This window comes from Zosterops lateralis (genome assembly GCF_965231275.1).
Source record: "Zosterops lateralis genome assembly, chromosome: Z".
Taxonomy (NCBI): Eukaryota; Metazoa; Chordata; class Aves; order Passeriformes; family Zosteropidae; genus Zosterops; species Zosterops lateralis.
The window spans coordinates 18,309,560-18,334,205 of record NC_139800.1 but is presented as its reverse complement, the minus strand read 5'-3'; the positions used below and the strand labels follow the sequence as shown (position 1 = coordinate 18,334,205).

General features: G+C 39.1%; 2 protein-coding genes across 8 annotated transcripts in view; one reads left to right on the top strand and one right to left on the bottom strand.

Moving 5' to 3' along the window:
- The window catches only part of NIPBL (NIPBL cohesin loading factor), a 142,626-nt gene extending 135,634 nt beyond the window's left edge, over window positions 1-6,992 (top strand). For 2 of the 7 annotated variants that reach the window (XM_083883843.1, XM_083883842.1), the window contains exons 43-47: window positions 131-277; window positions 1,813-2,108; window positions 2,390-2,564; window positions 3,132-3,317; window positions 3,878-6,992. In XM_083883843.1, the coding sequence (XP_083739969.1) occupies window positions 131-277; window positions 1,813-2,108; window positions 2,390-2,564; window positions 3,132-3,317; window positions 3,878-4,243 (1,170 nt within the window). In that variant the 3' untranslated portion in view covers window positions 4,244-6,992. Of the gene's footprint in view, window positions 1-130; window positions 278-1,812; window positions 2,109-2,389; window positions 2,565-3,131; window positions 3,387-3,877 lie in introns of all 7 variants that reach the window. The other 5 variants (XM_083883848.1, XM_083883846.1, XM_083883847.1 and 2 more) reach the window with 5 other exon arrangements.
- An 8,928-nt stretch (window positions 6,993-15,920) lies between these two features.
- The window catches only part of CPLANE1 (ciliogenesis and planar polarity effector complex subunit 1), a 56,298-nt gene continuing 47,572 nt past the window's right edge, over window positions 15,921-24,646 (bottom strand). The window contains exons 45-52 of the mRNA XM_083883917.1: window positions 23,478-23,609; window positions 22,485-22,650; window positions 20,783-20,844; window positions 20,205-20,369; window positions 18,796-18,911; window positions 18,370-18,453; window positions 16,867-17,036; window positions 15,921-16,457 (exon numbers count right to left, since the gene is read on the bottom strand). Of these exons, the coding sequence (XP_083740043.1) occupies window positions 16,317-16,457; window positions 16,867-17,036; window positions 18,370-18,453; window positions 18,796-18,911; window positions 20,205-20,369; window positions 20,783-20,844; window positions 22,485-22,650; window positions 23,478-23,609 (1,036 nt within the window). The 3' untranslated portion in view covers window positions 15,921-16,316. The remainder of the gene's footprint in view (window positions 16,458-16,866; window positions 17,037-18,369; window positions 18,454-18,795; window positions 18,912-20,204; window positions 20,370-20,782; window positions 20,845-22,484; window positions 22,651-23,477; window positions 23,610-24,646) is intronic.

Sequence of the window (24,646 nt, the reverse complement as noted above, 5' to 3'; positions counted from 1 at the left end):
TTTGGGGGCTATATAGAATAAGAATTGTGATCACGTTTTTTGCTCTGGACTGTTAGGAACACTGCAGAAGTATATGAATCCAGGATATTTCTACATGTATTTATGTGTAATTTTTTTCTTTAACTTCCAGAAAACAGAGGTCAATATGCTTTTGTACATAGCAGACAATCTAGCCTGTTTTCCATACCAAACACAGGAAGAGCCTCTGTTTATCATGCATCACATAGACATTACACTATCAGTTTCTGGTAGCAACCTACTACAGTCATTTAAAGAGGTATGTGCATTTACAATTTAGTATGTTCATGATGGTGGAAACTTAAGAGTATCTATAATGTGGTCCATTTTTCAGTGAATGCAGTACCATTATTATTGTGTGAACCAGTTGCATTACTTGGCATGTAAACAATAGTCAAAAAACAAGCAACACTGTTCTGACCTGTATCTAGTAGACACTAGTCAAAAACTCTACTTACATTGCTGCTTATTTTATTAAAAAAAGAATGATGAATTTTGAGATCAAATCTATATAATTTTCCGGTATGGCTGAATAACAGTTAATTGCATGCATCTGAAAGCACAGGACCCCAGAATCATCATGGAATGCTAGTTCGTTATGGTTGTTTGTAAAATTTTAATAATAAAATCCAGTTGGCAGTTAATTTTGTTGTCAAGTAGCTGATGGCAGTCGCATTTGTGTTGCCTGGAGATTTAAAATACATTGTTTATTGCAAGAGAGGAGTATTTCTTAAGGCAGCACATAAGAACCTGAACCATGATAAAGTACCTGTTGTTATGGCAACACACAAGCCTATGACTTCAGTGTCTTCCTTTCCTAAATGACTATTACAGTAGAAGGTGCAAATTGTCAGGAAGCAAACCAGATTCTAGAATGTCCAGTTTGACTAATAAATACAGAGTTGATGCCTGAAAGTTCACTGCTCGAGAAGTACTGTGCTTCAAACTCTCACCCTACCAAAGCTCATTTTTAATGTTACAAAGAGACAATGCACTCTTCAGGTTGAGAACCATTGTGTAGCACCCAGCACCAAAAGGATGAGATCCTGTTTAGGTCTGTGTCCTGAAAAATCATGCTATGTGCAGTAATAATGCGTATGTGAAATTCTGTACAAGTAATCATAGAACTAATCATAGAATCATAAAATGGCTAGAATTGGAAGGGACCTTCAAGATCATCTTGTTCCAGCCCTCTGTTATGAGCAGGGACACTTTCCAATAGACCAGATTGCTCAGAGCCCTACTCAGCCTGGCCTTGAACACTGCCAGGCATAGGGCAGCTGATTATTATTATTAATAATAATTATTAATTCATTATTAATATGATCACTTTGGTCAGTAGTGCAATTAGTGTCATAAAATTTTAAGAGACAAGAATTTAAAACCAGCTTAGACACCAAAGAACATGTGGAAATCTCCGTGATACACAGAAATTATATTCAGGTGAAAGAAAAATAGAATTTTCTTCCTGATTTATTGTGTTTGGCCTTCTACTGTATTTTGCTGTCACTGCTAATGAACTTCAATAGTCTTTTAATGATAACATACCAGAGGAGTGCTTGTTGCTTCAGTTCCTTCTGTATGCACCTTGCAAGAAAATCTGGGTTTTGGATAAATTTTTCAGTATCTTTTTGTCATAAATAATTTTAAGACTACCAAGTTATAAATTAATAACATCATTCATGGAATTCTTGCTAACTTAAGCTAGAAATTATTTTGGACAGATTGTTTTAAAACATACATAATGTTACTTACCCTAATCTTGGAATGTGAATTAACTTCCCTGTCTTGCAGTCTATGGTGAAAGACAAAAAAAAGGAAAGAAAGCCTTCATCGGATGATGAGACCGAAAGTGACAGTAACAGTGGTAGCGGGAGTGAAAGTGAGGAGGAAGCTTCCAAGCCTCGGAGGTTACGGAAACGAGTGGACTCTGATTCAGATTCTGATGAAGAAAATGATATAAATGCAGTGATGAAGTGTTTACCTGAAAATTCAGCTCCTTTAATTGAATTTGCTAATGTCTCCCAAGGCATATTATTACTTCTGATGCTGAAACAGCATCTAAAGAACCTCTGTGGATTCTCTGATAGGTAAGGCTATTTAGGTAACACGACACTTGTTATGCAGTGAGTTGTTTAGAAGTTTTTGCCATTTATTTAAGTTGATTGTGACTACTTGGTTAAGCAATGCATTTGTGTAACAGAGAAAAAAAATTAAGTTGAACTTTGGTTTAAGAAACCCCAATTCTTACAAGGCTATCTATTGTATATGGAGTGATTCAAAGATAAATACTTGGAGATTTTAAAAGCTTTTTGTTCAAATTACTCTGGACTTTCCTTAAAAGATCTTCTCGTTTGTTTTCTTTAAACAGTAAAATTCAAAAATATTCTCCATCTGAATCTGCAAAAGTTTATGATAAAGCTATAAACAGGAAGACAGGAGTGCATTTCCATCCAAAACAAACTTTGGATTTTCTGCGGAGTGATATGGCTAATTCCAAGATCACAGAAGAAGTGAAGAGGAGTATAGTAAAACAGTACTTAGATGTAAGTAAAGTTGCTTTGCAGAAAACCTGAAATTCTTTAACACAGTATAAACTTGAAAGTACATTTCAACATGTTAAGTTTCTGGTTATTTTATATGATGTGTGTATCTTAATTTCAGGATGTTCAGCAGGACTGTATTTCCAAGATTCCTAATAAGTTTAAACTCAATGATTATTCATTTCAGCTAAAAGATATTCATCTTTATGGAGTATTTTCCAATTTCTAGTATCCACGTTGTATACCTCTCCCATGTTACTTGTTCACTTTATTCCTGACTCTTTCCATCATGGAAACCACCATGGATGTTGTTTATTAACTGTCCCTCACCCCACACCAGTAAGAGTTAGAGAAAACTTGCCATTTGGAAAACACAGGAATAAAGCTTTTATGTATCTACAAAGAAAAAATCAGGAAGTTAAGTTTGTAGTACACAACATGAGCTGTTCAAGTTGTCTGCTGTTTGTTTTACCTTGTTTCTTTACATTGCTACTAGTTTCTGTCATAATGTTATGTGATGTAAATATCCATGTTTAAAGTTACGAAGTGAACTGAATTTTTTTTTAATAGTTCAAGCTTCTTATGGAACATTTGGATCCTGATGAAGAGGAAGAAGATGGAGAGGTGTCAGCTAGCACAAATGCTCGGAACAAAGCAATTACCTCGCTGCTTGGAGGAGGCAGCCCTAAAAACAATGCAGCTGAGACAGAGGACGATGAAAGTGATGGGGAGGATAGAGGAGGAGGCACTTCAGGGGTGAGGCGGAGGAGGAGTCAACGTATTTCGCAGCGTATTACGTAAAATGATTTTTATGTGCTTATAAATGTCAGTTTATTATATTAAATGTACACCAAGTAATGTAATCCACATGAAAAAAAGCATTTTGTAGATAGAGATTCTCTACTTAACCGTTTATACAACTTTTGTAGAAAGTTTAACAGAAAAGACAATAAAAAAACCAAACTAGAAAATGAGATTTATCCCATATAAAAAGTTATTAATTTTCCTTTGGAATGTACTGTGTGTTATCCTTTTTATTGTTGCCAAGTTTTTATGTAGCTTTATGATTCATGTGTATATATAATTTTATATATCAATAAGAGATAAAGACACGGGTACAAATTAAGAGTATGTGGTTTTACAAGGATATGTTAACCCCTTGGCGCTGGCGGTCGCGGTGCGTCTCATTGCCGGCAATGGAATGTGTGCCGGGGAATCCCAACTCCCGGCGTCAAGGGATTAAAAGCAATAAAAGCAATAATTTCACTAAAGTTCTTTTGTGTAACACTTGGTCTTTTTTCCCCCCAATGTTTTAGTCATTGAGAAGGTCAAAACGAAATTCAGACTCTACGGAGTTGGCAGCACAGATGAATGAAAGTGTTGATGTCATGGATGTCATCGCTATTTGCTGTCCAAAGTACAAAGACCGACCACAAATTGCAAGAGTAGTACAGAAAACCAGCAATGGCTTCAGTGTTCAGTGGATGGCAGGCTCCTACAGTGGCTCCTGGACTGAGGCTAAGCGCCGTGATGGCCGCAAACTGGTGCCTTGGGTAGACACTATTAAAGAGTCAGACATTATTTACAAAAAAATTGCTCTAACGAGTGCTAATAAGCTGACTAATAAAGTTGTGCAGACTTTACGATCGCTGTATGCCGCCAAGGATGGAACTTCCAGCTAATGAATTTGTACATGCAGCCAAATTTACAGGAGTTGAAATAACAGAAAAACTTGAAATACCAACTTTCTGGCAAAAAAAAATCAGTTAAATGAAGAGTAAGAATGGAACCTGGGACGCGGGGAAAAAAGAAGGAAATGTTTGGTAAACATTTTTGTGGGAGCTTCCTTCGCTGTTGTGCAGCAGAAACTTCTCAGTTCATTTTTACTCCCACTGTATTATAGTTTAACAAAAAATTGTTTATATCTTGGAAAAAAACCTTTCTGTTTAAAAAAAATAAACAAGTGAATGTTGGAAATTAGTCTGTTAATGTTCTTAATAAAGTGTTCTTGGAGTTTAACCTAGCAGCGGATGGCTTTCTTTAGCTTAGCCCAGTTTCCAGGAAAGCATTGTTTTTCCAGGCTGTAAAGTGGCAGATTCTCCTGGATATATAATTTATTCTGTTGAAGAAAAAAAAAAAAAAAAAAAAAAAAAGAAAAAAAAAAGAAAAAAAAGCATGCAGTATCTATGACCTATCTGCAGGAGGAGTTTTTGTAAATGTAGATTTTGATGTATTAGGTCACCCTGAAATAATACAAGAAAAGGGATCCCCAGCAAATCTGGTGGAACGAATACTGCAATAAATTTTTTTACTTCTCTTTGTTACTTGTCTGTTTCCATTTGAATTTCTTATTGTAAAGATCTGTTTAAATCCATTTATATTATTTTGCAGTCTTTTATGTAAAATTTACTATATCAGTGGTTTTCAAAACAAGACATAAAATATTGTTTATACAGTTTGTATAGGCTGACTTCTGAATAATTGGTATCTTTTTATTTTTATCCCTAAAAGGGTGTAAACACAAGGTAACTCCAGGGTTTTATTGTATCCTGCAATATTTAGTATTAACTATATGATTTAGCACTGTGCCAAACACATTTTTCAAGAGTACATTTTGATATAAAAAGAAACTATAGTTTATTCCTTGTATGCTTCAATTTCTTTCTAATGCTGTCCAGGTGGTAATTTATGATAGTTCAGATTTGGGGAAAGCTGAATGACTCTTCTGCTTGGGCAAACTGGCCATGTACGCATTTCTCTGGGTTAATATAGAGAGGCTTGTGTCAAGAGGAGCTACCTACCAGTGTCTGAGGAGTGCATGGGTATGAATCTGGGCAATTACACTACATTCCTTCACAAATGAATTTTTTTAAAAATGTTTGTATATTAGACTAATTTTTTTTACTAATTGAAAGATGTTTTGACATTTTGTAAATTGAAAAAATGTTATTGAAATCTTACAGAAGCGTTTGCTTCAACTGCCTTGCTACAACCTTTCAAAAGCAGTTTGTCTTCCTAGAGAGCAAGAAAAGCAGCATATTTGCAAACAGGAAAAAAATCTAAAACCAGCTAAACTTTGTAGGAGTCTATTAAACCCTGCTGTCTTGTCAAATGTATTTATCGAAAACAGGTGTTCCTCAACCTAATTATATTTCTATTATGTTTTGTTTCTTTTAAAAATTTAATATATGGTAGGGGGCTGTTTTTATGAAACTAACTTGCAGAATTTTAATACATAATTCAATTTGTGAGGAATAGTGACAGTATTCCAAAACATTAATTTGTAAAAAAACCAAAACAACACATTAAACAAAATATTAATAACTCTTCAGAATCCAGTTAGTAAATTGTTGGGGAATGCCTTTCTGCTGTTTCACCAGTGGAATTTTTCTGAACAGAAGTGTTTTAGCACCTCTTTGTTTGATTGTGTTGATAGTGTTCTCTTTGCCATACAAAAAGGCTTCTCTTGGGCTAAGGTCGTATTGTTAAAGGAGGGAGAAGTAGAAGAAGCAGGAGTCAGTCCTCTGCAGCTCTGGAAACAGAACATTTTTGTAGCAAACAATGAAAGACTATTTCTCAGGGCCAAGTGCAGCTTTTATACTGGCAAACTCGTACTTGGAGACTAGAGGGGTTATATGATGTGTCAGATATTACTGATAAGCAGAGTTGAAAATACTTCACCAAGAAACTCCCAAGTCATAAACCCAAGGATTTCATACAGTTGCAGTTTTAGATTAAGTTGGCTGTTAGTAATTTCTGATGCAATTATATTAAAACATCTTATTTTTAATAGGTAATATAAATATTTCCTTGTTCATTTCATGTGGCTTTTCCAGTAGTAAAGATGGGGGGATTCAATTTGTTTGATATTTATTGGAATAAAATTATCAGAAAGAAGTTATAATTAAACAATATAAACCTGAAATCTAAAGTTGTCTTAGTTGAGAGGATTTAGACCATTACTATATTGTAAAATATGCCAGTGGCATACATGCTCCTTGATGGGATGTGATGGCTGTTATATAATTTACAGTTATAAAGTTGATTATAGATGATTAAATAAATTGAATATGATTCTTACTAGTTAAGAGTTGAATTTTACCCTTCCGGAGTACAGAGTATTGCCTAGTCTGGTTTTGCCAATCACAAGTGCTCTGGTTACCTGCTGTGAAAGGAAAAGGTAGCAGTGCCCCGTTCTGGGAACCAAACTCCTGTTTGCTCTGTGTTTTGTCTCGGGCTGATGGTTCTCTGCTGTGTCGTGTCAGTGCAGGGCTCAAGCTCTTGAGCAGCAGCTGCAGTTTTACCAGCATGAACCACATCAGTAGCAACAGCACATACCAAGATAAGATTTTTTCTACATGAGAAAGTGTTTGGTTTGGTTTTTTGTTTAAGTGCTGCAGTGCAGTAATTGATCCAGTGACACAATTTTACTCCTTTGTATTGACATAGCTTTGTAGTATTTTTTCACTGTATGGCTATAGATTTTTACATATATAACTATAAGATTACTGGATTTTTTATTCTTCCTGCTTTCTCCCTTTGAGTACAGAATCTGTACATGGAACTTGTTGCAGTAGCTTACCTCACTAAGGGGTATAAGCTTTTAGAATTAACACTAGCCATATTACTAGTACTTTTTAAGAAAACACAGACACTTCCACAATCTAAATAAGAATGAAATTATTATTTTTAATCCTCCACTTCAGTACTGTAAAATTTCAGAATAATTCTTGAATATTTTCAAGATCACAATAGTTTTTTGACAGAACTGTAATTACAAGTATTTTTTTAAATTATTCAGTAACACCCTTTTGTATTTTTGAGGTTCTTTATTGCTTATATTAACAACTCTTAACATGTACAAAGTAGGCATGGGAAATATTCAGCATAAGTATTTTAGTGAGGTGTGGCCATTAAAAAAAAGAAAGCTATTTAAATTTTTTAAATCTGAGTCAAACTCTAGCCTTTGTTTTGCTGTTGTGGTGTCAGTAGTAAGAATATTGTTACTGTGGAATAATTAGATTGTGCTAAACAGTAGCTCTAACATTAAATACCTTGCAGCCCTAAAATAGCTCTTAAATGTGTTTGTGGCTCATGTAAAAAAAAAGTTTTTAATTAGGTCTGGCTCATCTGGTGCTAGTTAACAGCAGGACATTCTGCCAAATGCAGGCGTTAATGGTATTCCAGGGAAACCAACAGATGAGTTCAGCGGATCTTTGCTTTGACTCCGAGCCCCAGGCAGATCTTAGTGATGCTGAATTCAGACAAACACCTTTTCTGTGCTTTCCTATGTCCCAACACTCCTGAACTCTCATGCCTACGTAGTAGGAGTACAAGCCACAATTCTTATTTCCTAGTGTTCTCCACTCACCAAAGAGCCACACCATGATCGTATGAGCGTTTCCATATACTTCAGAAAATTTGTCATCTTATCATTGAAGTTCTGAGTTGTAATGGGTGAGTTCTTAATGTAAGTAGCAAGCTTTTAGATCTCATGGTTCCTTGACTAAATATTAAACTGTTATTGTTATATACAAATAAGTTCATAGTATTTTCATATTTCATTTATTTAAAATAAATGTTTTAAGAGTTCAGTTTTGACCCTTCCAAAATGAAACTTGCAAGTTTTTAATCCTAGAATGTGTACCCACGTCATTGATTCCTTTCTCACTATGCTCACCGTGCTCAAATTATGCCTGGGCGTCTGTAAATCACCCAGGGAATGCATTTTTGGATTATTTTTGGAGACCTCTTGCTAGTCTGTGTTCATCCCATCAGACATAACTCACCATTTCTAATTTCTGCCTTATTCAGGGGCGGTGCAGCTGCCTGCACTGCTCACGGTTCCCCAAACTGTGAGGGCGGATATCCTCGGCACTCCTTGCCCGGCGGGATCGGGGCAGGGGCAGGGGCAGGGGCAGGGGTTAATCCTGCCAGGAACTGAACTGGCTCAGGCCACCAGCACCGGCAGGGTGGCGGCCCAAGGGTGCGCTGTGCCCTTGGCAACTATCCCAGGGGAGAGACTCCCTTCATGGAGTCACAGCAGGACGTCACCAATGCTGCCTGTCCCATCTACAGTGTCCGGCGCTGAGTGACCCTGTTACTCGTCATTTCGGCGGCTTCTTCTCTAAAGCCATCTCGTTGCGCTTCAAAGGAGCTTTGCTCCACCACTGTTCTTGTGCGGCTGTGTTGAAAGGCTCATATTTTTATTTTGAAATAAGACCCTGCCTCCTAAGATCTAGAAAGGAGGTTTATCTGATTCACCCCCACTTTCCTGGGGACTGGTCATTTACTGGGTGTTGCAGCTGTGCCTGCAGTGCAGCCTCTGCCTCCCGGCAGTGCAGTCACCAGCGCCGAGCGCTGTTGGGTGGGTCACTGCTGGTGCTGCCTGCACCTCACTGTCCGCGCTGTCCATCAGCTCACTTCCAGTGCACTGCCTCCCTTCCCTTCTCCCAAAAGGGCTTCTGCATTTGTTTTACCTATCCCTTATTTGTATTTCTCTCCCCAGCTATAAAGGCTACAAAATTTGCTGGAAACATACCCATTTTGTCACTATGTGTAATTTATTTTTTGAGAAAACATACGGGGGGCCATCTGCTTTTTATTTTGACTTCACAAGCACAGACTGAAGACATGGGTTTTTTTGAGCAAGTCTTCTTTCAGTTCTCTTATTTTGCGTGTTTTCTTCTCTTAGGATTCATGATTGTACAGAAATACTCCCTCACTGCACTTAAATTCCTGAAAGCCAGAAATACATGGGTAGAGGGAGACATTAAGTGAGTTTCGTGCTTAGACTAAATGTATTCAGTGAGTACAGGCAAAAAAAATCTGATGATTCCTTGAGAAAATCTGTTTGTTTCTTATTTATGAGAGTTTTTTTATTTTGAATAGTCTCATGTGGAGGTAGATGTTCCAATTCAAGGTCAGCCTTGAACATCACCTGTGCGATGAGTCCCTGCAGTTCCATGTCCACTGACAAACCTGGAGGACAGATTAATGTAACACCAAGTTCTGTGTGATTTGGACCACTCCTCATCAAGGCTTTTTATTTGCTGTCCAGAAATACTGCTGTTGTTCCACTCAAGAGACAGAAGATCCCTTCGGGTTGAAATCCACATGAAAAAATTGGTGCAGAAGTTGTTATTAGGTCTGTGCTCAGCCTTCAAGTCATCCAGACCAAACTTTCCAAACCAGCCATGTACAGGCTTCTATACCCTGAGTTTTTTCCTTTGGACAACTGATCCCATGGATCCTCCATGGCTGGTGTAAATTTTTCCTATCTTTGAGTAGGAAAGTCAAGTAATTTTTAAGTCTTGGCTGGGAAACCCACTCTGGCCACTTCTTTAATGCCATACTAGATATTTGTAGGAGGGTGCACATAACTGGTCATCACAAGGCACGTGTTACTCTCAGAAGGCCCTTTTAAAATTTAAGTACTTTTTGAACTTTCCTTCCATCTATTAGTTGTGTCTTTCCATATCAGAAAAAGAAAGAAGTCCTTCCCTTATTTTAGTGCATTTGAAAAATTCCCAGGGCAGTCATTAGGTGCTTTACCTCCCTTGTGTTATCTCAAACTGACAATATTATTTTGAAAGCAAGTTGTAGGGTTGTATTTATTGTTTGGGTAATGGTGAAGTTTTGTTCATTTTTTCTACAAAATTTACAAATTGTAGTGCAGATTTATCTTGTATACACATTCCAATGCCACACATAATTTGCTGAAGCCTATGTAGGATCCTTAAAATTTCATAGCTGAAGACACTCACTTCCATCTTCAGAAGGCATGAGTTTGGCTTTGAGGAGACAGGGAGCCCAAAAAGAAACTTCCCTTGTATGTTCCTCTTGAAATCTGATGATTTCAGTGGCCAGAGGTTTTGAAGAGAAAACATAAATGCCAGCCTTGTGTATCTTAATCTGTCTTTTCACAGAATTTGAAATCTTGTTAGCAGTCTTTAAGTTTAAATACCTCAGCCAGAGCTCTGGCTTAGAGACATTTCTGCTGAAGGTGCTTCTCTCACGTCAGCCAGTGCTGAGTACCATTGACTTCATTATCCCTGACCCCATTAATAATCAAGATTTCATATTAAAGAACCAAAGTAGTTGAAGTGGTATGTTCTTACTTCTGTAGCTTTGTCTTTTTCATCTTCTTATTTTAATTCTTGTACTTTTTTGGGGTTTTAAAATTGGTGTTGAGTGTTTCCAATATCTCTTTTTGGGGTTTGGTTAGTGGGGTTTTTTTTAAGTTTCGCTTTTGGTTTTACTTCTACTTTTGCTTTGTTGTTGTTTTTTTAAACTTCCTGAAATAAGTTGCTTTTGACTTTTTAAAACTTTCTGACAGAAAACACCACAGAAAACAGAGATCAAAACATATTAAAATGTTAAATGCATCAAGTACAAAACACAGCCTCTATATAGGATTTAATCCAAAGAAAATAATCATATGCTTTATCTGTGAAGCTTCCCCATCTTCCGTTCAGATGGAAATGTCATGCTATTAGAGTGCTAAATGAAGTTTAGGTTTCTTTGGATGAGATTCCTAAAAAGCAGTGGCAGTGGCTGGTTGCCACAGCACCCAGCCCCAGCAACACCTCAGTGCAAGTGTCCATGGCAGCAGCCTCAGCAATGGCTTTTAGGGATGGTTGCCATGGCACCATCCCGGCTGTGTCAGGTGCCTCGGAGAAGGGGTTGCCGTGGTCCTGCTGCACTGCCAGTGCTGAGGAGCCTCTGCCAAGGTGTCCTGCAGGGAATGACAACAGAAGGCATCCTGCTGGCACTCTGTGTGAACAATTCTCCTGTGTAGCAATTTTTTCCGTGGATGGCAGGGACAAGGAACTCTGCACACCTGAGATGCTCTAGAAACACGTGGCTTTATTATTACAAGGGTCGTGGGTAAAGCGGGCCTGCTTCCAGCCACCAGCCTCGGCTGGAGCAAAGCCCTAAAGAGAGAATGGGGAGAGAGAGAGATAGAAGAGAGCTATGGGGTAAAAGCGGGGCAGGAGCAGGGGAAAAACGTGGGGAGAAAGCAGGAGCAAGGGAGGTGAGAGAGAGGAGAGGAGATGGGCCAAGAGTGATAAGGGAAGAAGGGTGAGAGGGCCAGAGGAGAGAGGTAAGAGCAAAAGGTAGGAAAGCCAGGACAAGAGAGGGGAGAAGAGTGGAGAAGAGTGGAGAAGAGCGGAGAAGAGAGGAGAAAAGGGCGATCCTCTTGTTACAATACATTATATCTTTTTTTTTTGTTAAATATTCTAATTCATATTGACCAACCAGCGTGAAATACAAAACTTACAAACTTTGCGTGCAGCCTATAAGAACGACTACATTACCACGTCATTTTACTTTCTAAGCTCTATAGACTTCTTTCTTATGCGTTTGTTCCTGGATGTCTTTTGCCAAGGTGGAAAGGCAACATTCTTGTCTTTTTGTCAGCTAATCACCGTCTTCCTGCCTGCCATGCACACATCTCAAAACTGGCTTTCATTCATATTTCACTCAGGTTTTACATCTACAGCATTTCTCGCCATGCAGTCATATTCATAAGTCCTTCCTGTCCCCTGTTTCCCAACACTCCTGCATCAGCTACAGAGCTGACAGAGTCACTAACTCGAACACAGCTGAGAAACCTCTGGGCCATCCTGTATCTAGTGGGGAACATGCACATGAGCAAGTTCAAAACTCAGAAGAGAATTTGTACTTTTGCATGTTTCTATGTAAGGAAGAAAATAGGCTTTTAATGTTTCTTACATAAGTGTTGTAAGGTCTCTTACATAGTGACTGTGGTAAAAGATGCCAAGGACCTGCTGGGGTTAATGACCCGCAGCGTAAAGTTCATCACTTTTCCCATCATCTTGCCATTAATTGGCAGGTGCTGCACTGTTCTCTCACTGCTTCATTAACAAAATTAACCTGGAATTTCAATATCACTGTAGAGAAATAGAATAGAATAGAATAGAATAGAATAGCATAGAATAGAATAGAATAGAATAGAATAGAATAGAATAGAATAGAATAGAATAGAACAGAACAGAACAGAACAGAACAGAACTGAACTGCTATGGTTGGATCTACAACAATCATCTAATCCAACTGCCATTTCCAAAGACCTTTTTGCTAATCCAAAGAACACTTTAGGGCTGACCAAAGGTTAAAGCCTATTGCTAATGGCACTGCCCAAATGCCTCCTGAACACTGACAGTCTCGGGGCATTGACCACTGCTCCAGCATGCCTGCTCTTCTACGTGACCACCCATAACCCTTGTGGTAAGGAAATGCCTCCTATATCCAGTCGGAACCTCCCCTGCTTCAGCTCTGAACCATTCCCATGCATCCTGCCCCTGGGTGCCAGGGAGAAGAGCCCAGCACCTCCCTGTGCCCTTCCCATCCTCATGAAGCTATGTGGAGCTGTGAGGCCACCCCTCTGCCTCCTTTTCTCCAAAGTGGACAAGCCCAAAGACTTCAGCTACTTCTCACAGGAGGTTCCAGCTCTGTTTCCTTCCTCAGGACACACTGAAGGACCTTCCCATCCCTCTCCACCTGCAGGGCCCAGCAGGGCCCAGGCTGAGGCCGCCCCAGGCTGAGCCCAGCAGGGCCATCCCCAGCCCGGGCTGTGCCGTGCTCGGGGCTCTGGGATGGGCTTTGTCCTCGGGGCTGCCCGGGCACTGCTGACCCTCCTGAGCCCAGCACCAGCCAGACCCACCTCCCTCTGCAGCTCTCCAGACACTCCTCTCCCACTTTATCCCTGTGCCTGGTGTGACTCCGTCCCAGGTGCAGAATTCAGCATTTGGACTTGGCAAATTTCACCCCATTTAAGATTGCTCAGGGCTCCAATCTATCAAGATCCCTCTGCAAAGGCCTCTTATCCCTCAAAAGAATCCACAGCAGTTCCCAGTCTGGATCATCAGCTGGATCATTCACCTGCTGCATCCAGACCATTGATAAATACATTGAGCAGGACACTGTAACTGAACAATGAGGATTTTGTTTGTGTCCGGCAATGTTCTTCACTTTTCTTCTTATTTTCCCAAAGAGGCTAATTTGAAGTCTTGCTGTGCTGGCCACTAACCCAAAATTAAACAAAGTTATATTTCTAAACACTTATTCTATGCAAAGTGTAAACAGACATTTGCTTTGGAATGTTAAGTATTTTTATGAATCAAGGAAACTCCTGGAAAAGAAAGCCAAACGTGTCCTGGGCTGCATCCAGAGCCCCGTGGGCAGCAGGGGAGGGAGGGGATTCTGCCCCTCTGCTCTGCTCTGGTGAGACCCACCTGGAGCTCTGCATCCAGAGCTGGGGTCCCAGAATAAGGCAGCTCCTGCTGGAAGCCATGAAGATGATTGGAGGGATGGAGCACCTCTGCTCTGAAGACAGACTGAGAGAGCTGGGATTGTCCAGCCTGGAAAAGAGAAAGCTCCTTCTAGTACCTGGAGGGGCCCCACAAGGAAAGCTGGAGAGGGATTTTTTACAAGAATAGGTAGTAGTAGGACAAGGGGAAATGGGTTTAAATTGAGAGAGGATCAAGGCTATAGACAAGAAATTTTTTCTGTTGAAGGTGGTGAGTCACTGGAACAGGTGAGAGGCTGTGATCAAAAAATGACAAAAACCCCCAAAGGGATGGCAGAAATGAGGCAGGCTGGATAAGAAAGGAAAATTTACCAACTTCTTCCTTTTCCAAAGTTTCAAATTCTGCAATTTGGTGCTTGAGGAAAATCTTAAGCCTTAAAATTTGAACATAAGCATTAACTTCTCTTTCAGCTTTGCAAAAGAAACTTTGGCCCTAAAAAGTTAAGCAAGTAATAAGGCAAACTGTTCAGTTCAGATTAGTAAATACATATACTGTTGTATTTCAAATACCTTTACTAGGACATTAGAGAAAATGGGCTTTTAAAAATTTGTTTCTAAAAGGTTACAATGATTTAACAGATTTTTATTTGTTTGATCCTTATAACATCTATCACAGCAGACCTCCTCAAGGGTTTTTTAATGTCTATTTCAAGACTTCTTCAATTTCAAATGACTGTTTCTCTCAGAAGAAGACATTCTAAACAGTTTCCTCCTGTTCAGCCCTAAAAGTGGCATCATAGAGGAAGAGAAATTGCAAAAAAATTTTGAGGGTCCATGGAAGCACCTTGGTTAAGAGACCACTCTTGAAGATCCTCTCACATGCATGTGTCCCAAGTGTTTCTTCTCACTGCTGTGGCTCTGCAGGAGCAGCTCTGCCTGCCCAGGCTCTGCTGCTGTCACAGCCCAGGCAAAGCTGAGTTCAGTGCTGACACCCTGACTTTGAACTGTCTCTGTGCCCTCGTGTTAATGATTTGTGGTGCTGTGGATCTGAGGCAGCACAAAAGAGCACGTCAAGAGAGTGTTCCCTATACCACTGTTAAAATGAAATGGATCGACTACTTTCTCTTCCTTCTCACAGATGGCTGTGGGCATGACGAGATTCCCACACTTGGCTAAACCAGTATTTTCCACAGCATTTTTCCACCAGGAACAGAAAGTACTTCTTGATGATTTGTTTGCTGCCACTCTGAAGAAACACAGTATTGCACTCTGGGTAAAGTCACAGCTTCATGCTTGGACTGGCTCTTCAAAGGCACTGGCCCCTTTCATTCGAAGATGATCCAGCCCGATCCTGAGTATTGCACCCTGGTCAGTCCTGTGAGAAAAGCTGATGGAGATTCTGAGGACCACTAAAAGAAACATGGCCAGTCTGGGCCTGTGAGCCTACAGGAACTGTCAGTTCTATCCTAGCATGTGTATAATCCTGTAACAGTCTCCCTCTGAACCTTATTTTTTGATGTTTGCCAAGATGCAAATTCACTTGGAAATTTTTAGGTTTTTTAACTACTACAGTTTGGGGTGACAGTAATTAACCACTGGAAATTAATATACCTTTGACTTCGATGAAAAATTCAGATTTCTTCACTACAAAATAAAAACTACAGCTGTTGGGAAAAGCCAGCACAGCTGCATCTGTTTGGACATCACAACTACTTAATTCTACAAATTCCTGGGGGTTGCTGGAAGAGATCTCAACAGCAGCCTCCTGCAGAAGGATGAGCAGCTACATTGTTTTCACCCCAGTAAGTACTTGCCCTTTGTGTCTCACACTGCTGCCTTACTTTCCTAACAAAAGTCTATTCTTTATTTTCATTTCTGACTATTTGGCAACTTACGTTTTTCTATCACTCACTCAAACTTTTGTAAGATTTTTCAAAACTACTGTACAAGTAGGCTGGGTTTAAAATATGAAAGTAGTGCACATGTACACATATAGTCTAGTGGTACATAGCAATAATTAATAGTGCTACATGTGTAAATAATTTAGAGCAGAAACAAATAAAATTACTTTTATTAAACCAGTTTACCATAACCCTTATGTTACAAAAATAACTTCATAATAATGTTAAATATTAAATACAAAAGTAAAACAGTTGTACACTGCTCTTAAAATAAAATAACATTTGTTGTGTTTATATATGTTTCTACGTAAAGCAGCTGAACCAGTTCTGTCTAAGACTGTGGGTCTGCCTTTACCGACTACATTTAGTTCTTGACCTCAAGATATATGGAAGGAAAACTACATTTTAAGGAATTCAGCTTCATCCTAGGCAAGGCTGGAAACAGTGAGAGTTTCCAGGCTGCTTAAGTAGGAAACCAACACAGGCCTCAATCCATTTTAAGTAGAACAATTACTGGTTTTAAAAAACAAAACCCAAACACCAGCAACTGTTTGGAAGAGCACAGTGTCTGAGAACTATTCACTTGTCTTCCACATCTGCTATCATAGCCTCTACTGCATTCCAGTCCAGCTTGCTGAGGATGCTCCCTGTGCTTTCAGAAACACTGTCAGTGTTGGTACTGCCAAGAGGAGAGAAACTCGTGCTGGGCACTGCAGAGGCCTGTTGGGAAAGAGAAGATGAACTGACCATTGTGCTTCATTCGGGAATAGCAGAAGTCATCCCACTCTTTCAAAACATCTCCAAATCAAGTTATGTGTCTGATTATTCTGCAACAAATGCAATCTATTTTCCTGTTTATGCCCTCTCGCTGGTGTCTGTTGCCTGGGCAGGCAATGTGCCTAAACAGTTGTTAAAAAGAACATTCTATTTCAAGGCTCACAGGAATGACTTTGCTTGTAAAAAAATAAAATAATGTGGTTGGTTCTGCTGAAGCCCCACCATTTATGTCCCTCTGTATCTATCTCACTCACATGGTTTGAATAGGGAACTACATTTTACATGAAGCAGAATTAAACAAAGTGTTAAGTGGCAAGTATCAAATAGTTTATAGGATAAGTAGGTACTCTACCTGGAACATGGAGTCATGAGTATCTTCAAGTATTCTTTGGATATCATCAGGCACAGTCCAAGGACTCACCACGTCTCGATCAGTGTCAAGATCAACATCTTCTGTCTGAACTGCAGTGGCAACTTGAGAAGTCTTTTTTGTTGAGCTTCTGCTGACTCTGCACTCAGCAGCTGAGAAGAAAACAGGCCAGCCATAGCACTGTAACCCTTCTTGCACTTGTCATCTCAATCTCTTGAAACTCCTTCAAGAATAGAGCTTCAGGTTCTAAGAACTGAAGCTGTGTGTAAATCCATGTGAAAACAGTAAGCTCTGTTATCTAGAATTGATGTGGGGTTTTGGTGAGGAAAGGCTGCTGGTCCCTTCCAGCCTCATGCTCTGAACTGCCTCCCCAAGGCAGAACACAAAGCGGAACAGGACTATGCACGGTGCCTACAGCACCCAGGTTCTGTGGTGCAGTCCCCCCAAGTAAGCACATTGCTTCATTATTTGGCAGAGGACTAAATTAAACAAATTCTGAATTTGTGCCTCTTTAGGAGACACGGAACTTTGATGAAACCCTTAGCAGTGATGTGATATACTGGAAAAACAGATACAAGAAGGTGCCAGGAAATCAGAGAAAGATCAACTTGGAGTTTGAAAAGTGAATATATGGAATGGAGAAAAATTACTTTTCCACATGAGTAGAGGCAATTCAGGAAAAGTGCCTTTCTGTTTATTATTGCTTGTCTCAATTTCCTACACTGCCAAGTCAAACACACTGACCTTTGACTGTCCAAGTTATGCCAATACATTTCCATAAATTATACACCAGTATAATTCTGGTGTAAGGCAGAATAGAATCAGGCCACTATTTTCTAAGTCTCAGACTGATTCACTCCTCATTCTTTGATCAGAGATTCTGCTGCTGTTAGAAAGTACTGTATCTGTTAAAGAATTTGATTAGGATTAGAATTTGATTGTCTGTGGATCCAGACCTACAAAAATAGACATGAAAAAAAGAACCACTAAAATCCAAAGGAGGCTTTTTCATTAAGCTTAGTCAAATTTTTCCATGCTAACATTATGACAAAATGATGTCTTAAATGGATATTGTACAGAAGGATAATAAAGACAATTCCTATTTTAAAAAGTTTGGAGAGTAGGCAGCATAGAAAGGTAAGGAAGAGACATAATTCTTGTGTGCTAGTCTTCTAATTAACTTTCTGTGGGTTTGAATTGAAAGATAAGACTCAAAGCCTCTGTCCCTCATGATTTCAAAAAATATGTTCCAGGAATTCAATAAAATCCAACACCCTTATTTCAGTAATCTTGAAACTGTCCTCTGGCTAAAACTGTTCAGAAGGTAAACAGAGATGATTAAAATATTTCATAAGTTTCTAATTAAAAGGACTTTTACATGGGGGAAAAGATTATGAGTTTTATTCTTCTAAACAAATGCTGTATCTGCATCTCATTTCCTGCCCTGTATTATGTAGCACTATGCCATCGTTCTGTGTAACTTACAGTGTCTGGAGTTAACAGGACAGTGTGTAGCTTTTCTCAACCTTCTTCTGGAGGTACTTTTTGGAAGGAGCATACAGGCATTACCTGGAAAGACAAAGTAAGCATTTCTTTTTTAAAATGCAGATCAAATATACTCAAAGATGCTTAGACATTTTCATCTACAAGTTTGCTGCCTGGATTACACAGTACTCTTGCTATGGCAATTTAAGATACTTTAGATTTAAAGAGAAGTGATAAGAAAAGGTTAACTCTCATCATTTAATAGGTCAATGGCAGCAGAACTGCAAAAGCCTCAGGACAGGAAACATCCAGGATTATAAATCTAATGTTTTACATAGATATCAAAGCTCCTCCCTCCCAAAAATCCAGCAGTCATTTGAAGATCCTCTCCAATATGTTCCTTCATTTAAAAAGTTCTGTTCTTACCTCTGGACTGTGTTAAACCAAGAGCTGGAGTGAAACGTTGCACTTTTTGACCACAGCCAGGTTTGGCAGCAATTCTGCTGCTCCTTTCTGCCAGAACAGGACCGTTCAGATGCCCTCTACAAGAAGACAAAAAAAACAACACAACAACGCTTTTATACTTGCTATTGTGTACCATGTACCATTCCTCCACACAACTTAGATCTCACAGGGCGTATTCAGAAAGACATAAAAGCCAGAGAAATCACATTCAGCCCATATAGCTGAGGATCAGCATCACACACTGCTTGTGGGGCCGATAAGCCTCACCAGAATCAGAACTGCTGCAATCACAGTGAAGACACGCCAAGCTCGCTTTACAGAGAGCCACTTTACAGCCAACAAAACTTATCAGTTAGTAGTTCCTGCCACTCCTAAGTGGATTCCTGCATGATGTTCCTTAGGATGTCTGATTCTGGCTGGGCTGATGCACCTAAACTTCCCTTGGACACCATCAGCAGGTTCTGCACAGTACTACATTCAGTTTAATGCTGTATCCTGGAATTGTACCTAAAAAAGTTACTGTACTGAAGAAGAAGAGCAGAAATATTGGAATATGGGATTATCTGAAGCACAAAGTTCCCTCTATTAATCTGATAAGTGTAAAATATATATAAGAAGAAAAACGACAATGCAATATACACCTGGATTACACATATATACCCATGCAGCATTAATGCCATCAAACTGAATAAATGTACCAATTTATGATACTCAGATACCCTCACCTCCTCAGAAGGCAATAAGCAAAGTGCTAAAGAAAGAACGACTAAAATCCTAAGTAATTAAAAAATTAGCAAGAAAGAGAACAAGTCTAGAGTTTGCACAGCAGAATTTTTATTTGCTTCTTGTTTGTTGTTAGATGCTCTGCAGGTCTATATTGCTGGTTGTAGTCCAGTGGAACTCACGGAATCATTAGGATTGCAGAGGACCTCCAAGACCATCAAGTACAACCTTTGATGGGATCACAACCCCGTCAACTAGATAGACCCTGGCACCAAGTGCCATGTCCAGTCACACCTCCAGGGACGGTGACTCCACCACCTCCCTGGGGCAGCCTGTTCCAATGTTTAACCACTCTTTCTGTAAAAGAATTGATACTAAGTGGAATGGGTTAGGACACTAATTACAGCTCAACTCCTGAGTTGGCTTATTCTGTGCTCCAAAAGTCATTTTTAAGGCTCCGTCCAAGATTTGCAGTACTGGTTTCAACAAGCCTGGAACAGGGAGTCAAGAGTCCTCTGATGCTGACAAATTGTATGTTTGATTCTGCCAGTATACGACTTTTCTCTCAAAGGAATTCTGTCTAAACTTGCTACAAGACTTGGAGTGTCATCAGCAGAACAGAACAGGTTTAACGCTTAAAGTGTTACCCTGTACTAGATGCCACATTCCTCCTTCTGTGAGCTTCAGGTGATCTTGTGGTGGACAATGTCCTGTGATCACTTGCTGGTGATGCTGCAGTTTCAGATAACATTTCATTCATCAGGGAAAGTGCCTGTGATATTCTGATTCTGTGATGCTCAGACAACAGGGCTCTGCAGAGAAATATGACACATTACCTCACGCTGTCACTCATTTCACCACAGCTGGTTTGTGAGTCCTGTAAGGCTACCTGAAGAATATTTTCTTACAAGTTTTCCCTGAAAATATAATAAGCCTTTCAGAAGATCATTAGCAAAAACTTAGAACATTTCTTACCAAAGGGTTTGACAGAATGAATGAGTAAATGCTGGGGAAAGAAAACAATATTTGGAAAGCAACATATATAATCAATGGATGAAAAATGTTCAGTTTTCCTAAACGGTAAAGCAAACATGAATTATTTATGCTTTTGGTTGAAATTTCATCCATATCTAAAGTCTCATAAGCAATAAAGTTAAAACTATCTCTAACCTCTTTCTCAGGACTGGAAAACCAATATACAAATAAGGATTTAATAGCTACTCACCTGTCTTTTTCTTCTTTCTTTTTCTGGAAGACTCTAATATCCTTTGAAGTAGGATTATGATGCTGTTTAAGAAAGTATAAAAATTGTTAACTAATTATGTACTGTGCTCTTATTCCAGTCTCTCACTCTCAAAATGTACTTACTTTATTTGAAAGTTACTGCTTAAGAAGCTCTTGAGAAAAAAATCAATACAAAAGCGTATGGCCCTACCAGGAAATTCAAGTTAATTGTCTCTATAACTTTCCAGTCTCAAAAAATATACTGAAATCCTGCAGTCACATCTTTCATACCTTATATGCTTAAAATATTAACATTCCTAAAGAGACATCCTCATAGTCAAGCTCAAAGTTTCAAATGCCCTCACCTCCAGTTTTCTAAAAATCAGTGATGTTCCTAATAACTAATTTAATAAACAAGGTTGCCCTTTGACCTGTGTTTGTGAGAGTACAATTTAAGTCTTTAATTCTCCTTAAAAAAAACCAAAAAAACAAACAAATCCAAACCAAACCCAAACCATCCACTGGAAGCTGAGAATCCCTCCACTAATGATTTCAGGAGAGAAAAGCCCATAGCAAAAGAATTGAGTGTATATTTATGGGCTGACAACACTGGAAAGGGAGAGAAGCAGGACCCATTTTTCTTAAATCACTCCTCTCCACACATGTGCAAAAGAGCACCCCAGTTCAGTTCAGAAAGACTGTTTAAAACTAGGGGAAATACTTTATTTCATATATATTTGTTACTTTCTGAAAGTGAATACCATTGAATTATTTAGTAACAGGGAACCTGTGTATGTTACTTTTGCTGCTTGGGAGTTAAAACAAATAGAGCTTCAGCCCGGAAGTATTTACAGCATATCCTGAAGTCAACAAGTAGAAAGTATAGGGATATATTTGGTGTTGCTGGGTCTCATCTCCTGTAACTCCAGAGCTTCCTGTGACTCAGCAGGGTCTTTTCAGGTGCTGAAGGCATCGAGATGGCAAATGCATATTTCGAGACTTAATACTGATTGGAAAATATCTTGTGAAATGCTCCTGTATGTTTTATTTTAATTTTCTATTATTTCCAGCACAGAAAATTTTCCAGACCAGGCCATAAATGTGTTTTTACTAATTGAATTTAAAATGTAAAAAAATCTGGGAGTGAACTGTTCATGGAAATCAGCCTTCAACAAAAACTTTCGTAAGATACTTGACATATATGGCATATTCTAGCATCTCTGCTGATCCCTTATGATTTTTGCATGCACCTCTGTGTGGGTGAATTGACAGTGATGGCTGCCCTCAGTATCCTGCCATGTTTGTAAAGGACGCTGGCATGTGAACTCTGCTTTCTAAATTATCTGGGGGTTTTGGGAGATGTGTGGGAAGATGAAACAAAGTGTAAACACATCTTAACAACTGCTGTAGCTATCTCTCCCTGAAAAACACATCTTTCACTAGTGAATGTTGCAGCTGTATCCATTACAGTCGAGGGCCACCTGCAGCCAATGGTCACCACTGCAGCCTGTGAAGAACATTGGTATATTTACTTACTTGACACAACTATGGCCAGTTCCAGTAAAATAAAATCATACACATAGAAATTCAACATTACAATAGGGAAGAAAACAACTACTCCCAGCCTTTATATTATCTAACCTGAATAATCAACACTTGTATAATTAGTAACAGTTACTCTTCCAGACACCTGGTAATCCTACCATATTCTTTCTCAGGTTGAATGGATGATGTTCTTTCTGTCTTTGTTCATCCAGTTTCTTCAAATATTCTCTCATTCTTTCCTTTTGCTTTCTTTTCATCCATGCTTGTATCTCTTTCCTCTCCTTTTCTGTTCTTTGAGAATGCCCAGAAGCAGAATCAAGCACCCTAAGGGCAGATGTAAACAAGAAATAATCTAGCACATCTTGTAAATTGCAAACAATGGCAACTAAAATATTGAGAACCTTTCAAAATTCTGACACAGCTGGAATCTAAGTAATTAACAAGAGGGGAAATTTTTCTTTCGCAAAATTTTACTACATAAAATCCTGGTAAACAAGTCATTTTGAAAAATTTTGAAAATTTTTCAAAAATTAAGATTTTTCTTTTACTTGTCAGCTACTTTCAGGTAATAGAACCAGAGCTTAAACTGGTAGGAACTGTGTCACCAATGCAGCAGACTGGTAACCTGAAGAGCTGTATGTTTTTGCCTTGTAAGCAATTGATATCAGAAACTGGAGGAGGAAACAGCTGTCACTTTGACCTCTCTCAGGAAAGAATACAGCTGATTTTGTAACTGACAGTCGGAAAAGTGTGGAAATCTCCAGCAGGGAGGAGAGCATGACAAGCTGGAATCTAGGGCTGGGAGTTTCTGAAGGTGCTGTGCCACTGGCAGGATATTTCTGTTTTGTCTTTCAGAACTGATTTAGAAGACCTGAACTGAACTGAATCTGCTGTATAAAAACAGTTGTGCTCCAGCCTATACCTAGCAGAAGATGGAACAACCAATTGGGAAGGAAGAAATTTCAAAACCAGAATACTAGAACAATTGGTACATTTGACAGTAATGACCAGTAGATTTGTGTAGATTAAAAGCTCTAACACTAGTTCTATTAACATCAAACCACATACTTGCTTCCAAGGTGTGAACTATGAGAATAACCAGGGTTAAAATGATTTAAGCAACACACAACAAAAACCAGCCATTGTATTACCTTGAGATTTTCTTAGCCTGTGGTCTTGCAAAGCCCAGCTCCAACAGAGAGGTGCCACATTCCACTACATGATCATTCACAATGTCAGTAACATCACTTGGACCAGTAATTTGCAGGGGATCTTCCAAAGAGCTTGATGTTTGATAGGGGAAAAGAGCTGTTACTAAATTAATGTATAATATTCCTGTAAGAACAACAAGCTAAACCCCTTTCTTTTATACTTAAAACAACAATATCCAGGTTGTTTTACATAAAACCATTGGACTTTCCCCATCTCCATTGGGTTAGTACACTTGAGTCAGCTTTGATGAGGACAGAAGGAGCAGGACCTAACTAACATCAGAGGGACGATCCAGAATGGAAATACTTGAGCTCTGCTGTGGTGTGTGAACATGCTTGGCTCACAGGAGACTGAGCCTGGCAGCCAGGAGCACCCACAGGGTTTTTATTGCTGCCCTGAGGAGATAAGGTTACAGAGTGCTACCAGTTTCAATGGTACTCAAATCTCAGTGACCTTCTGAGCAAGAATCAGTGTCAGTGAGAGTACAGCTTCACCTAAATTCTCTCAATTTCTTTCCTCCCTTTTAATCAGTTGCTCCCAGTAAAAAAAAAAAAAACAACCAAAAAAACAAATCAAACTCATAGTTTAGGACTACAAGATAACAGAGTCTGCTAAAATTTATCACCTCACCATCCATACTCCACCTTATGTAATCACTTCCTAATCTAGTTCAGTCACAAAAACCAGTTCCACTTAAAATACTAGAAAAACAGGATAAACCATTCAGAGTTTACTGCTATGCTTAATGCAATAAAGAAGGGTAATGGAGCAGAATGACCAGAAGGAAAGGAAACCCGCTACTCTTTTCTGCTGGATCCAGAGGAACTGTAGCTAAAAGTAAAAATATATATGTCAGACCATTTTATTTAATGCACAGGCTCTTGCCAGTTCTGAAATCTTCAGTCTGTTGCTTTACACTTTTCACACAGTATGACTTTAAAAACCTTCTGGTGATAGCTGGCCTTTGTAGAAAACTACCCATGGCAGTTGCATATACTTTGCTGAAAACGTGGTTTGCAATCAGGAGAAATAAAAAATGCACACAGACAAGAGTACCATCTACATTAACAGCTCCAATACTTGTAACTACAAAAGAACTTGGAATGCT